Raw genomic sequence first — 17,541 nt, 5'->3', positions numbered from 1 at the left:
TGCTAAGTCATAAAATAGCTGCTGGGTTGGCAGACATGATTTTTATTTATCTTTTTCGAAGCTTCTACACTCAAAAGCACTGCAATTAAGGTATCCTAATCCACAGTTTTGAAAAAAGAAGGTTATTTCAAAAGTTATTCATTTTTTTCGTCTCCTGTAAAATTCGTAAAAGTTGACTTAGCACATTTCAACATTAAGCTAACGATATATGTAATACTCCTATATTGCTAATAGAAAATGCTCGCAATGTGTTTTGAATTCGAAATCAAAACAAGATAGCCTATACAGTTTTTGTGATTGCAGCAGCATAGGTGTGACAAAAAAAATTAAAATTTAGGTACATTCGATTATTGAATGCAAAAAAAAAAAACCCTTAAACAGCAATATATCGGCACTCTGATGTTTGGCAATGTACCTAGCCTTTTGTAGCAATATAGGAGTATTGTATATACATATGTTCATTACAATGTAATGATTCAAAAATTTATTCATTAATCAAAAAAAAAAAAAAAAGAATAAAGGCAGCAATTCAAAAGGCTGAATCGCCTTCAGGGCTGATTGAGTTCGTCTACAACTCTGATATGGTTTAATGGGGGATAGAAAGGAAATAGGCTTGTTTTGTAGAAAGTACGTAATTTCAACAGTACCAATTTTTTGCAGGCTTGCAAATGCTTGGGCGAGATATCAACTGAGGGTTTTGTTAGATAATCTATAAAAATAAGCAGCCCTATTCTGCATTTCGCCTTGGATTGGCATTTTTTCGATTTGGCAATTTTGGTATTCTGTGTTCCAATCTCTTTCGATCCAACTTTGAATCGTTCGATTTTGTGTATTCTGCATTTCGATCGTAGTTCCGTTTTTCTAAGTTGCAAATTAATTGGCGGAAAAATATTTTATTTTTATTTTTTTATTAATTTATAACAGAATTTTAGCAAAAATGTAAGTAAAACTCGTTAAGAAGCATAGAAGGCTTGATGATTCTTTTTTATATGTTTCCAGGTCAAAAACTACATGTCGATGTCGAAGTCCTTGGCCGTATTTGCCCCGCAAAAGTATCTTAACACATACTTGAAAGAATCCTTATTAAATCGAAAGTTTTTTTGAACATAAATAAGAAAATAAGTCATTAAACCTTACCACTTTTAAGTTCAATTTCTTACAATTCGTCACTCATCTCAAATGGATTACACAAATCTCGCAATATTTGCCTTTCCATTCTGGCCTGGCCATTTTCGTATGCGTTGCTTTCCAACTCCACAAATAATGCCGCGGCTATTGATTCCATTATAATAGACAGCAATAATTTGTGTTTGTTCGTTGGGTCCAGTTATATGCCAAAGCAAGCTGCCGGAGTAGAGGAAGGTGAAGCGAAAACGTAAAAAACCCTTGCGGAAAGAATAAATAAATCTTCATAAAGTATTTTAGGCCAGTGCAATGAAATTAACATCCATCAAATTCGGAAAATGTCAACTATATTCGTGCAGGAATCCGTTTTAACAAAACTTGGTGGCCACGGCAGGGAATTGGCCAAAAGAACGACAAAAACACACTTACAATATATTGCTTTTTTTGTATAAAATGGCGTGGATAATAAAATATAAACGTTTTTCAGTGTTTTTTTTTTTTTTTTACAAATTTTCGTTAATTTATTTTGTTCCAATGTTCACACATTCCGTACAAACAGCTGATTTCGAAAAATCATTTGCTCTTCCTCTTCTCGTTACGATTCCGTCGTAATGCAGAATACCCAACTTCGATTAAAGCGGAGCGTAGAAGGGGAACGTAATCGAAATGCAGAATAGGGGTGAATATTGTGACGAATATTCACATCACTAATTGATACTCACATCACTAATCTGATACTAAGTAAATAAAGGCACAACACCAATAAAGTAAGCTGCCACTCTAGTGTACATCAAATCAATCATCATTTACTCACATACATGCAAGGCAACGGAGAGATACGCACAAACACATGTAGTCATCAGCCGAAATAGTACTCACATATACACACGCATATGGCTATGCGAGAGGCTATAAACTACAAATACACACGCATATAGCTGGTAACCAAGTAGAATATTCTAGAAGGAGAAGCGTCTAGACATTTGGAGAAATATGCGGACAAGGCAACAGAGAGTATAAAAGCAGAGCAAGCTGAGTAATCAGTAATCAGTTTGATTTAAGCACGCTATTGGTTGTGAAGTTAAGTGTTATTGTCAAGTACTCTCAAAGTAGGCTAATAAAGACCATTTTGCGTTATTGAATATTGGAGTTATTTATTCAACAGTTTAGCGATTCGAACGTTAGCAGAAGGTTTGGAATAAGCGGAATTTCCCTAAATTCGTTACAATATCTATAATCACTTAAACTATGAAAATTTTAACTACATACTTTAGCCTTAATTTATACTACAATAACTTCAAACTAAAAACATTTATTTTTTCTTTCCAGATGATTGTCGCATTTATCTAGAAATATTGCAGCTAAGGCTTGGTGAACATCTATCGATGTAAATTTATAAGTTGTTTGGTGTTCACTGATGCCAAAAATAAAACAAAAATTAGAAATAAGAAGGCTGTTGGTATAGCGCCAGGAGAGGCGGGTTAGAACAGAGCCAAAGCAAGGGAAGACGACCGCACATACAAATACAAACATAAATATACTCAAATTTTATTGCGCATAAACGCAAACCACATCACCGTTTTTCGTCTTCATATTAGTGTTAAACTTAAGTTGGCGTTGTTCGATTAAAATCAAAAAGCAAGAAAAAAGTAAAAAAAATGTCTGCTACAATGCGCGCAACATTACAAACAGTTCCTGAATCTCTACCAAGCGAACATGTGTCCTCGACAACAACAACAACGGATACGCCTGCGTTAACATCAAGCACGCCAACGACAAATTCTATAACGGCCACTACCTTAAATATTTCGCAACAACAACAACTATTTAACAGTACCATCAATAGTTCAGTGAATTCAGTTAAGGATCAGCTAGGACACGACACGGCAAATGCTAACATTATTGCACTGCCTCAAAGCACAACATCAAGTCTTATTATTGCTACAACAACAGTACCAAATTCGCCAATAAATGCTACTAATGCTATAGTAGTTAATACGACTGTAAACAATGTCACATCGCAATCACAGCAACAACAACCAACCATAACTACAACACAACCACCACAACAATCACATACGCAACAACAGCAACAAGCGCAGCAATCACAACAACAACAGCACAGTCATCAACATCATCATCATATTGTGAATAATGCTACAGCAACAACAACAACAGATGGTAGCATTGTGGTTGTTGGTGGTGGTGGTGGCCGTTTACCTCCAAATAATACAACATTGACAAATGCGTCAATTATAAGTCATCATCAACATCACACCTCTGGCATAACAACAACAAATGTTGGTGGAGGTGGTGGTGGTGGCGGTGGAGTTGGTGTTGCACCTTTACCCGTTGTTAATAAAAATATTTTGGCTTCACACTCGAATTCAGCGACGATGAAACAGCGAACATCTTCGGCTAAGGTAAGTAACCTTCGCAATAAACTACATTCAGTCTATTATTACATTCAATTCATATTCATACAAATAAACATGGTGTATATTTATGTAAAAAATACATAGGTATGTATTTACTTGTTTGTATGCATAATATACAATCTAATCAATTATGTATTTGTTACCAGTTATGTACATATGTTTACGACATACTACTTACCATGCAGTTGTTGTTGGTCAGATTTCATTTTCTTGTATTAGTTTAAATTAAGTTTAAACTATATATTAAAACGGAAAATTATAAAAAAATCACAGGTATTGTACAAGCATCTACACCTCAGCATCATAAACTACATACATACATATATACATACATAACTGCATTTTCAGATAAAAACGGTTAATATGTATATTAGACTGGGTCGATTTATTAACCGATATCGCTCCATCGATTTTTCGATAGGATTTGGGCTCAGGAAAAAAGTTCTACTACGCATACCCAAAAAAATATGTTTCGAGCCTGCGAAATTTCATTTTTAAACGGTTTTATTTACATAGCTTGACTTGACAGGCCGGCGCACGGCCGTTGTGAACGAATTTTGTAATTGAAATTTAAGTAACTTCCCTAAAAGCTACAAGCTTGAAACTTGCAATATAGTTCAGAACCCGATTACAATGCAATAATAAGAAAAAAACTCCGATAGGTGGCGCATGGATCGAAATATTTCAAAAAATCGTATTTGTGGTCCGATTTGGTTCATGTTTGGAACATAAAATACATACATGAATAGAAAGCGAACTTTGAAAAAAATCGCCGCTAGGTGGCGCAAGGATCGAGATATTGGCTCATATTTAGAAAACATAATACACACATGAATAGAAAGCGGCCTGTGAAAAAAATCGCCGCTAGGTGGCGCAAGGATCGAGATATTCAAAAAAATCGATTTGGCTCATATTTTGAACACATAATACATACAATCTTGCCAATAAATGCTACCTTGGACTAGGTAGGCAATTGAAAAGTAAAGTCCTCTCTCGGGGAACGAAAATCATACTCTACAAGTCACTTATCGTACCCGTCCTGCTATATGGGGCAGAAGCATGGACCATGACAACAGCAGATGAAGCGGCTTTGGGAGTGTTCGAGAGAAAAGTTCTTCGAAAGATTTATGGACCTCTACGCGTTGGCGATGGCGAGTACCGAAGAAGATTTAATGATGAGCTGTACGAGCTATACGCAGACATCAACATAGTCCAGCGAATTAAAACGCAGCGGCTGCGCTGGCTAGGCCATGTTATGCGAATGAAAGATGATGCTCCGGCCAAGAAAGTGTTTCTATCGGAACCCGCCTATGGAAGCAGAGATAGAGGGCGGCCCCAACTCCGTTGGAAGGACCAGGTGTAAAATGATTTAAACTCCTTATCTTGTTTGGTTGATTTTCCGACAGGGTGGATAAATGATGTATATTGGAACGATTTTCCGTCATCCCTTGTCAAATTTGGTTTTGAGACAAACCGGTTTCGGCGTTGTGCCATCATCAGTGTCGATTTTCGTTCTGATCTGTTGTTGTCATTTGTCCTGTATTTATAGTTCGTAGGTATATGAGCAGGTATTGTCAAATTGATGCTTGTGTATATTTAGTTATGTGTATGTGCTGTGTGTTCGTTCAGAACCGAGGGTGGTTTACTAATCGATTTGTGTGGCTGACTGGGGTAGGTAGAAATCTGTGATTTTAGTCGTTTGACCTTCTTTGTCGGTTTTTTGTTTTGGTGTGTTAATTGTTTTGTGTTTATTTGTTGTTGTGCGTTTGTCTGTTGTACCTGTGTGATTAAGTTGTTTCCTGTAAACAAGTTTTAAAGGCTCGAATATTGTGTCAGAAATGGTGTTTATCTGTTCGTTTATTATTCTACCGTCGAATGTTTTCTGTTTGTAGATTTCCATATTTTCGAGTACGTTGAGACGTCGGCCCTTTTCTTGTATGTGAAGAACCCTAACTGTTTTATTGATGTTTGCTGGGGAACATTCATTCTCGACCATGTGATTCGCGAAGTTAGACTCGGGTATAATGTTTGGATTCCGTATTTTTTTTGTTGTAATCTCTAATATGTTCTCTGAACCTCGTTCTTATTTGCCGTCCTGTTTGTCCTATGTAACTATGCTGGCATCCGCAGGTAAGCTTGTATACGCCGTGGCTGCTAAACGGATCCTCTGAGTTAATGTTAGTTCTTAGTTTTCGCCCTAGATTGTTCGATGTTTTGAATGCTGTGTTAATGTTGTATTTTTTAAAGAAATTTGCCAATTTATATGTTGCTTTTCCAGTATATGTCATAGTCGTTCAGCTATTATTTTCTTTTTCATTATTTCTTTTTGGTTCTCCATTTGTCCTTCTGAGCTTATCTACTAGTGCTTTTTTATATCCGTTGTTTGCAGCGATATTATATATGACTTCAAGTTCTCTCTTATATGCCTCTTGTGTAAGAGGTGTTCTTTCAAGTCTATGTACCAAGTGCCTTAATGCTGCATTTTTATGATGTTGAGGGTGATTTGAGGTATTGTGTATTATTGTGTCGGTAGCCGTTGACTTTCTATATATGTCATAGTTAAATCTTTTGGCTTCTTTATCAATATTTATCGTGAGGTCTAGATAGTTGATTCCTCCGTCTTTTTCGGTTTCCATTGTAAATTTTATATTGCCGTGCTGTTTGTTGAGGTACTCCAGTACGAGCTCTTCGTTATTAGTAGTTAAAACGCATATTATGTCATCCACGTATCTAGCATAAAATGACACGCCTAATTTGGACTTCAGCTCCTGTATGTACTTTTCTTCCAGATTTTGCATGAACACTTCCATAAGAATTGCTGATGTGGGGCTTCCCATTCCAAGACCGTTTGTTTGTCTATATATTTTATTGTTGAATTTAAAATAGTTTTGACGTAAAGTGGTTCTTAGCATATTTGTGATTTGCATACTTTTTACTTTGTTTTTTGTGTTATGAACTATTGTTGAGCTAACTATGTCCAAAGTCTCCGATAGTGGTATAGATGGGTATAGACCTTTTATGTCAAAAGATACCAATTTGCTGTTTCTTGTTAGCTCTACGGTCTCGAGTCTCTCTATTAGTTCTGTTGTGTTAGCTATTGCATATTCGTTCCTTAGCTCCAGAGTGTCTATCAATATCGTTTTTAAATATTTGGACAGTTTGTAACATGGTGCCGATTTAAAATTAATGATGGGTTTGTTTACAGGAAACAACTTAATCACACAGGTACAACAGACAAACGCACAACAACAAATAAACACAAAACAATTAACACACCAAAACAAAAAACCGACGAAGAAGGTCAAACGACTAAAATCACAGATTTCTACCTACCCCAGTCAGCCACACAAATCGATTAGTAAACCACCCTCGGTTCTGAACGAACACACAGCACATACACATAACTAAATATACACAAGCATCAATTTGACAATACCTGCTCATATACCTACGAACTATAAATACAGGACAAATGACAACAACAGATCAGAACGAAAATCGACACTGATGATGGCACAACGCCGAAACCGGTTTGTCTCAAAACCAAATTTGACAAGGGATGACGGAAAATCGTTCCAATATACATGATTTAAACTCCCTTGGTGTGACCAATTGGCGCCGGTTGGCGGAGCGAAGGAGCGACTGGCGCGCCTTGTTGGACGGCCATAACCGTTTAGACGGTTAAGCGCCAATTAAGTAAGTAAGTAATACATACATGAATAGAAAGCGGCCTATGATGTCCGATTGGGCTCATATTTGGAACAAATATTACATACAGACCCGTAGAAGTGACATCAAAATATTTTGGAGTTGGAGAAGGGACAAGCATATGTACGTGGCGCAGGGTCGAGTAAAGTCTTTGGAAGGATTATGTATTGAAGACTTAGATTGCAACAAATTGTCAGGAAAGAGTCCTTGTAATAATGAGTCACTAAATGAACTAAATAGAATGAGAAATAATGGGAAATTAAATAAAGACTAAAAATTTGAAAATAAAATAATTTAAAAAAAAAATTCAAGTTTAAACGGTTTTATTGAAAACAATACTTACATGAAATAATAAAAATACTAAAAGCTAGAAAATAATTAGGTAGGTCCTAGGTACTCCACCCCAAAAAATTCCTTTTTTTTACATATGAAAATTTTTTAGTAGGTCATGAAAAAAACTTTAAAAATCAAAGTCGAAAAAAAGTCAAAAAAATGAAATTTCGCAGGCTGGAAAATTATTTTGTTTGGGTATGCGCAGTGGAACTTTTTTTTCTGAGCCCAAATCCCATCCAAAAATCGATGGCGCGATATCGATTCGTTCATACAAATCGACCCACCCTAATGTACATATCGGGAAAATGTACTTACATGCATTCAGACTTCACAAACATACGCACGCACATTTTCATTATCTTAGATCTTCTACCCTAAACAACGGAACAGAAGATCCTTTTAACTGCTCTTTTACATGTTAAGAATATTTTTAACATTTGCGTTCCCCGTCACAGCGAAAGCTGCAAGAAGGCATTTATTACAGCTGTTGCTGTGTTGAGCAGTGGCACAGTAAGTTCTGCACCATCTCTTCCACCACGCGAAAACTCCAAACACATTTGAAAAATATGATCCAGGAGGTAGAAATCGCATCAAAAGCCAATCCGAGTTGGGCTACCTCGACAGCCTGTTGCTTTCTTGTATTCCAACGATTTGCACATTCTAATTAAAAAAGAAATGAATAAATGTGAGGCCGAGCTTCTCTTCTAAATTGCGTCGTGTTCCTTTTAATGTTTCCTATAAATTGGCGGGACGGAACCTACATGTTTTATGCTGACTCCGAAAGGCATCTGCAAGGCAGACGAATTTTCACTGAGAAGCTTTTCATGGCAGAAATACATTCGGAGTGTTTGCCAAATTACCTGCTTAGAAACAGTTTTTTTCAAAATTTTCGAGGTTGCTTTGACAGGGAGTTGAACCCACAATCTTCGGTGCGGTAGGCGCCACACCACGCCGTTCGATTTCATCAAATCAGAAGTCGTCGCTTTATATTATGTCTGATCAGTGCCCATTTTACAAGCACAATCCCGATATCATTACCACTAAGTCGACCTCATAGACCACTTTAAACACATTCCAGTGGAGGTTGACTATGTACGGTATATATAACGCAAAACCACGTCTTCGTCATCCTCACTAGCTTCCAAGAGAGCGGAAATCTTGTATCGGTAGGTTAAGCTGGTGGAAATTTACCAAATATTGGGTCGCCTGCAAATGCCGACGTCCCACTGTGTTTCGAAAAATTTAAGAACAAACGACAAAATACAATATTTTTTCAATAAACTTTTGCTACACACTCTTACGACGAAATCAAGTTTCCCATAGTTTACGCTCATTTATATGCGAAAAAAATTTAATAACTGATCTTATAACTATGAAACGGACTTTACATTTTTGTTATTAAGGGACAACCTAATATACGTGTATGTGTATATGTATGCATTAGAGCTGGATTTCGATTCCATTTTTTATCGATTTTTTTCAAACAATTAAGAATCGATTTTTTTTTCTAGAATCGTTCGTTTTTTTTAAGCCTTCGAAGTTTTGATCATCTTACAGTTATAGTAGGTACAATTTAATATGGATTAATCAAAATGGGCAGAAAATATATTTATTGTAGTTTTTTATAAAATTTACCTTCACTGGCTCATATTCATAGTCGAAGTAAAATAGTTTCGACTTTATTTAGAACCATAAACCATGACTATGACTTCGAGTGAAGGGAAAAAATGAGGAGGTTTTATTATCACCATCGATTGGCGCTCAACCGCCTAGATGGTTTTGGCGTTGCATAACAAACCACGCCAGCATCCCTGTTTCAACATAACTGAAACCAAGAGAGATCAAGTCTTCTTACTGAAGGTCTCCCCCTTCGTCTGCTTCAAAATACGTGTGCTGATAGGGGTACTATCTGTGCCAGAGCATCTTCCCACAACATGACTTGGCGGTTGGCATCACGGCGAGGACCATAAATCGTCGCCAGGACTTTTCTCTCGTACCCTGGGCCATCCCATTGTCTCTCGACACGGTCCATGATTCCGACTCATACATTAGAACAGGTACGATGAGAGATTTATAGAGCGTTATTGGCAAGAGTTAATCTCTGTTTTAATTCTAAGCTAACAATGCAGAGAGAGGCAGAATATACTTAAGAAATTTCTGCGTACAAAATAGAATATCCTAAACAAATTGTTCATGCTCCTTGGTACCCGAGGTTGGTTTCTCATTTTTTGCTATAAATTTATTTGAAAAAGCACAAAAAATAATGATATTTCAGTATCAAATACATTAATAATCCCACTCCGATGCCAGGACCAAGTGAAGAACCAGGTGGTACCCCTTGATTTGCGAGTTAGCGCCTGTTAACGAAAGGGGAAGAAAGTGTCGAGCTATTTTAAGCGGTGAAACTCGTGTAAACAATCGATAAAATCGATTTTTTTTAGATCAAATCGAAAAATCGATTTTTCAAAAAATCAAATCGAATCCAGCTCTATTATGCATATCTAGCATGAATGTAAGTACATAAAAAAAAACGTGTTCGTTTAGTAAGTAGTATCTCAATTATTCATTTTTCAAATACTCAAGTATGCCGTTATACCATTTGATGTTTTCAATAGTTGTTTTATGCGCTTCCATTTGTCATCCATATATACTTTCTCAAAAAAAAAAGGGTAACGGTCTATGAAAGAAAAAAATGTACTTGTTCCATTTTAAAAATCGTATGTTTCTTCCAACCACTATACATATTTTCATGGTCAAAATGTGAAACAAATCGCATTAACTAAATATTATTTATCTCATATACTACTTATCTATGCTTATAATGTTTCGTATGTATGTTAATGTTTGTTTGAAAAATGCTTCGGCTTACCAGGTGTTTGGATTATGTTCAAAGTGAATAAGATGTTGCAACAAAAATAAAAATTATTCCAATTGCAATACAGTAGGGCGCTGCAACGAAAGTTTAAAGTTTAGAGGAGGAAGTAAAAGACGTTCACGTCGATGGCATTACGCTGTCGACTGTCAGTCAGCCAAAGATCTTAGGGGTAACGTTCGATACCACTCTATACCTATGAAATTGTATCTTAAGTACAAAATCCTCAAGCCGCTTGCGGGCAGCACTTGGGTAAAACGGGAACGCCGCATAGTGGTATGGATTTGGCTTTCAGTGGACTTAGGGAAATGAAAAAAGATTAGTTAATAACACAAAAACTTTGATGGCGATTGATTTTAAGTCTCATTACATGATGTTTTTATATATGAGTATTTTTTCATAAATTCTTAATCAAAAAAGTTAAAGCAAATAAAAAAATTTAATGCATAGGAAAAATCACATTTTTACCGTTTCCTCAAAACTTGATTAATTTATTTATATAGTTAGGGTTATATACTATGCAATGTACTCGGTTTCATGGTTCGAAAAGGTTCGCGTTTTGTTTTTTTTTTTTTTTTTATATATTTTTTTAGTATTGCGAATCATTTTGTAATTTTCGGTAATATTTAAAAACAAAAATATTTGATAATTAATATTATACATTTAATGTTTTTATATTGAATTTACATTTAACAATCCAAAAAAGTTTCAAATCAAAAATTTAGCTATTCCAGCTTGTTCGTTAATTTTTTGTTTTTTTTTTTTGTTTTTTGTTTATATGATGCTTACTATTCCAGATTGTTCGTTAGTACCAAAAGAGTAATTAAGAGCAAAAATTATTCGATCGGTCAATAGTTCATGAAATCTCCAAATATACATATAGGTATACGACCAAAAAAAAAACTAAAAAAAAAAAACAATTTTTATTATTTTAAGTAAATGTTGGGTTTCATATGTAGTATGTATATTCGTACCCAATTAAAATTGAGAAGCTAAAATATTTAGTTTTCTGTATCATAGTCGATAGTTTATTGCCATTTAAGTTAGTTTGACGCGCACTGCTTACTTTTGCTTCCACTTACAAAAACTTGATGCCCAAAAACTTCAATAATTTTCTCAACTTTTGTTTCAATGCCTACTACCAACTCTTTGTAACCTTTTTTATAGCAAGTAAATCTAAGCGTCACTTTGATTTCATGGCCAACTATTAACTCTGTATAACCTCTAAGATTCGTCGAGTTTTCGCGAAATTTGCACACATTTTTAAAATAAAATTGAAAGCTTCTGGGTTAGACCTTGATACATATTTTTATTGAGAAATAGTAAAAATTATTTTAGTGAAGCCAAAATTGCTGGAAATTGGAAAAAATTCCTAGATGTACACATATGCTCGTTAGGGTATGTCGATATGAAACCCGGTTACTAAAAGTGTCATAACTTTTTTAAATTAGGTTTTACGAAAAAATGTGATATAACAATAAATTATGGAAAAGATCACAGAATACGAAAATGTACATTTAAAGTCCTAAGTCCCAACTTTTCAATTTCGGTCCATTGTGCGCCGCTAACAACTTAAAAAACAATTGGCCGCACGCTCATGTGCTACGAGGCGCCAGTTTGGTCGCCTGGCCTAAAAACACACACATTGGATATGACTGCAGGTCTACCAAAATAATGCATTGAGAACTGCCAGGAGATGTTTTCTTATACTCAGAGAAAAACGCCGTTCTAAAATACAGCACCACCGGACTCAATTCAAGATTTTCATGTTCTTACTTTTTTGTTCTTGAAAAACGAACAACCTGTTCTTAAAACAACAACCTTGTTCTTGAACTGATACCATTTTCTTGAAAAGAGAACGGTTGGTCTTAAAATATGAACAAATGTTCTATTAATGAAAACGATGTTCTTAAATTAAGAGCAATGTTCTTAAATTTAGTTCAAAAAAAAAGAAACGGTACAATTCGTGTGAACTACAATGTTAAATACGACATTTGGCACAAGCTACAAACTGGCCATGAAATACAAACGGTCACGAGTTAAGAAAAAACGTACTTAACATACTTCGTCAACGAATGTTCTTAATTTTGAACTTGTTTCGTTCGTTTTAGAACGATTTTTTCTCTGAGTGTAGAAAGAGCGAAAGAGCTCAACAGTTTTTGCTGAAATATCGCAAACCAATACATCTCAGCAACATCTGCTTGATATACCCACGCCTCTAAGAGGTACAGGAAACATCTCCGTTAGCACTATAATGCCGTTATGGGTGGCATAATCGGTTAACATCTTTGCTAAATTGCGCCCGGTGAACCACGGCATCAATATGGGCGAATCCCAAATAAGGATTACCACAAACCGAAAATAAAAAGTGGTTAGACTTTATTTCTATCACCTGGCATTAAAGGTCAAATATCGCCTGTTTTGTTGTAAACAGTTGTAATCCAAAACTTTATTTTTTCGAGATTTTAAGATACCTCACAAGAGTCGACTGGTCAGATTATGTTCATATGCATAGTATACTCCTAGGGAGAATGATAATTGGGCCAGTGGGTTAGGGGGCATAGAATATACTCGCGGCAGTTATGCCTGTCGTAAGAAGAAACTAAAATACCAAATTGATTCAAGGGGCTGTGTAGCGCAACTCTGTTTCTTTAACAGCCGAGGCTCTGGCGACCCAAAGTTCCTCATGGATCTAGGAGGTGGAATGGGCGGTATGCCTTAGAAGGTTTCATGTGGTTATACCAAATCATTCATGGTCGGGCTAGTGCCTTAATGTTTGTAATGCTTGTTACCGGAATGTACCGAATCTGCATCCGGCAAAGGACCATCAACATCGGTAGCACGCCCCAAAGGTCTTCGAGGAGTGTCCTTCAATTTTTGTAATGAAGTATGAAAAAATAAAACTTTCTTTGAATTTCCCATCAAAAAAATTTTGAAATACATCCCCTTATCGTGGACAAACCACCACGATTTCAAAGAAAGGCTTTTTGGCTATGCGAATTTGGCTGTTTTACGAACAAAATAACTAACGTCCTTTCTTTATATAGTTGCGCTGTATAACCCAGATCTTTATATTTGCTTTTATTTCAACTTTTACTAGATTTAAATTTATATTAATGTTCGTTATGAAGCAAATGGCGCTGTGTGAAAATAAAAAATTAATTGCTTCATTAAACAAACTTGTGATTCCGTTTCTGTGTGAAATTGCTGCAAAGAGTTAATCGCTTTTGCGTGCAAGTAAATAGTGATGGGTAATGGCGCTGATTTGTATGCGTTTTGATGCATTAGCGCATTTGAATTAACGCGTTTTGCGTTATTGTAAATGTCAAACAACACGTTGTTGAAATTGAAATTGCTGCAGTGCGACAACGAAATTGTTATTCAACGGCGATATCGTGTATGTTCTAGTAAGGGTTGATTTATAAATACGCCTATTTAGTTAATGCCAGCTGTTTAAAATATTTCAGCGACATACTATGTTTATGAAAAAATTTGTCTAACTTACCAACTGCGTACAAAAGCGTTAAAAAAAAAACAAACAACAATTCACAAGACAACATGTGAATTTCTATTTAATTATATCTATACTCAGCTGAGCAGAGCTCACAGAGTGTATTAACTTTGTTCGCATAACGAAGCCCCGTAACGGCATAAACTAATCGAGATAAATATAGACTTCTATATATCAAAATGATGTGGGCGAAAAAAGAAATTCATTCAGCCATGTCCGTCCGTCTGTCTGTCCGTGAACACGATAACTTCAGTAAATTTTGAGGTATCTTAATGAAATTTGGTATGTATGTTCCTGGACACTCATCTCAGATCGCTATCAAAGATGAGCGAAATCGGAATATAACCACGCCCACTTTTTCGATATCGAAAATTTCGAAAAACCGAAAAGTGCGATAATTCATTACCAAAGACGGATAAAGCGATGAAACTTTGTAGGTGGGTTGACCTTATGATGCAGAATAGAAAATTGGTAAAATTTTGGACAATGGGCGTGGCACCGCCCACTTTTAAATGAAGGTAATTTAAAAGTTTTGCAAGCTGTAATTTGGCAGTTGTTGAAGATATCATGATGAAATTTTGGCAGAGACGTTACTCTTATTACTATATGTGCGCTAAATAAAAATTTGCAAAATCGGATGACGAACACGCCCACTTTAAAAAAAAAAAATTTTAAGTCAAATTTTAACAAAAAATAGAATATCTTTACAGTGTATAAGTAAATTATGTAAACATTCATCTCCAGTAATGATATCGTGCAACAAAATACTAAAATAAAAGAAAATTTCAAAATGGGCGTGGCTCCGCCCTTTTTCATTTAATTTGTCTAGAATACTTTTACTTTACCGTTAACACAATAAACTTAATTCCCGTACTTATCTGAACTCACTTTATCTTGGCAATACAAATGGGCGAAATCCGACTATGACCACGCTCACTTTTTCGATATCGAAAATTTCGAAAAATGCTGAAATGCCACAATTCTATACGAAATACGAAATAGGGATGAAAAATGGTGATTGGATTGGTTTTTTCACGCAAAATATAACTTAAAAAAAAACTTTGTAAAGTGGGTGTCTACAATATTAAGTAGAATAAAATGAACAAGTTCTGCAGGGCGATATCAAAGGCACTTGGAATCATGTCAGGAATACTGTTCGTGGTATTACATGTATAAATAAATTACCGGTACCCGACATATGATGTTCTGGGTCACCCTGGTCCACATTTTGGTCGATATCTCGAAAACGCCTTCGGATATACAACTTAGGGCTACTCCCTTTGAAAATGCTCTTTAATACCTTCCATTTGATACCCATGTCATACAAACAAATTCCAGGGTTACCCTAGGTTAATTTTCCTACAGGGTTGTTTTCCCTTATTTTGTCTCCAAGGCTCTCAGCTGAGTATGCAATGTTCGGCTACACTCGAACTTAGGCTTCCTTACTTGCTTTTACCGGTTTTTTTTTGTCTGGTAAGAAAAAGAAGAAAAGTTCGGGTAAGTGTAGTGGTACATTTTATAAGTACAAACGTATATTATATATGTTTATTTTCCTCATAAAATGAGATCTAACGGTTGAATAGTTATGTCTTTGATAACCTCATGACTTCTTTAGCTTAGTAGGCACAAAGGACGTTGACATCAGATGTAATTACACTCTTCGGCAAAGTCAAGTTTTTTTTTTTTAATATTGTACCTTACTAATTTTTCTTTTATATTTGCATAAGTATATTTTTAGTTTTACGAAGTTAGTCGTTTCCCTAAAATGTCCCAAAATGCAAAATGGGTGACTGGGAAAGTATTTTTTGCCGAGGCTTACTTACTTGGCTTACTTAGTGTCAAGTTTTTCGATGTGAAGAAGCATTAAGATGCGGCGCATAATCCTTTGTTTTTATTTCTTTTTACAAAAGATTAACATGAATTTTTATTTGATTTCCACAAATATACGTAAATACAAAAGCTCAACAAAACAAAAATAAAAAATTAAAAATAAGAAAACATTTATTAAAATTTTGATTTAAAAAAAATGGTTTAATTCGTAATATTTAATGCATTTCGCATTGCACGTCAATTTGCTTATTACATGATATGATATTTGAGGATGGAAAAACTGAAAAGTATTAATCAATTTAATTATCCAACATAATAAAATAATAATTAAATAAAAAAATTATTTTGAAAAACTCAATAAATTTATCGAATTCAATAGATGAACAGACAATTTAGTCCAAGATAAAAAAAAATTAAAAATTTTAATCTTATAAAAGTTAAATCTTAAAAAATTAAGATTAAAAAATATTTCAATTCAAAGAAATCTAAATTAATGACCAATTTTAATTAAAAAAATCAAATGCTGTATAAATCAAAATCAATAACATGTCCTAGTAACCATCGCCGTTTGTACACTTTGCATTTTTTCTCTAATATCAATACCAAAACAATTGTATAAAGCAATATGAGCAAGGCTCGCTAATTAAATACCGATGACAAAATCAATAAAATTAAAAAAATGTATAAAAACTATGATTAAAATATTTAAAAAATATGTATTTAAATAAAATAAATTTTAATTAGAAAAAATTTTAATTAAACAGTTTCAAATTAAAAAAATTAATTTAATTAATACAAATTTGTACTAAGAAAAAAACTATTTAATAAAAACTAATTGAAATGAAACTGAAATTTAAATTAAAAAAAAGTTGATTAAAAAGGATTAATATTAAAAAAAGTAAAATAAAATAAAAATAAAATAAGAGCTTGAAATAAATAAATAACATAAAAGTAAAATTTAATAATAAAGTGAAAATAATAAAAATTATAAAAAATAAATAAAAAAGAACGATTAAAAAAATTATAGATAAATTTCAGAACTTATAAAAATTTGAATGAAAAAAAAATGTTTCAGTTAAATAAATTCTTATTAAATATTTTTTGAATCAAGCAGTTTTAAATTTAAAAAATTATTTTAATTAAGAAAAATTTGAATTATGAAAACCAATGTATGTAAAAAAATATTAAATAAAAATTAATTGAAATGAAACAAAAATTTTAATTAAAAAATAAAAAGAAAATTTAAAGAAAAGTTAAAATCTTAAAATAGGGATAAAATTAAAATGTAATTTGCTTCTAATGAATTAAAATGTAATAATAAAGCGAAAAGAAAGAAAAAATTTAAAAAATTTACGATTAAAAAAATTTGCAAATAAATTTCAAAACTTGTGAGTTCAAAAAAACAAAAATTATAAATTGAGAGTTTATGACAAAAACAGTTTAATAAAAATAATTAAAAGATTTAAACAGTTTGTTATTCAAAGGCGCAAAGTAGTTGAAATTTGTCGAACGGTGTAATAAGACGACAGCTGTTTGAGTAGTGGCGCCTTATTATACGTTTATATTTTTCTTTAGGTATTTACGTAATCATAAAAATGAACAATTTTCAATGTTATATGAAATATTATACCACAATATTTTTAATTATACTAAATTATATGACAATATTAACTTATTCGTATTAGGATGCAATTATACTTACATCTTAAAGTGTTTGTATTTAC

The 17,541-nt window shown here is 33.9% G+C and overlaps 1 protein-coding gene across 1 annotated transcript in view; it reads left to right on the top strand.

Moving 5' to 3' along the window:
- par-1 overlaps positions 1-17,541 on the top strand; it is a 262,434-nt gene that overhangs the window by 70,755 nt on the left and 174,138 nt on the right. Inside the window, exon 2 of the mRNA XM_067771603.1 lies at positions 2,455-3,548. Within this exon, the coding sequence (XP_067627704.1) occupies positions 2,784-3,548 (765 nt within the window). The 5' untranslated portion in view covers positions 2,455-2,783. The remainder of the gene's footprint in view (positions 1-2,454; positions 3,549-17,541) is intronic.

Source organism: Eurosta solidaginis, chromosome 3, assembly GCF_040869045.1.
Source record: "Eurosta solidaginis isolate ZX-2024a chromosome 3, ASM4086904v1, whole genome shotgun sequence".
Taxonomy (NCBI): domain Eukaryota; kingdom Metazoa; phylum Arthropoda; class Insecta; order Diptera; family Tephritidae; genus Eurosta; species Eurosta solidaginis.
This window is presented reverse-complemented; position numbering and strand designations above follow the sequence as displayed.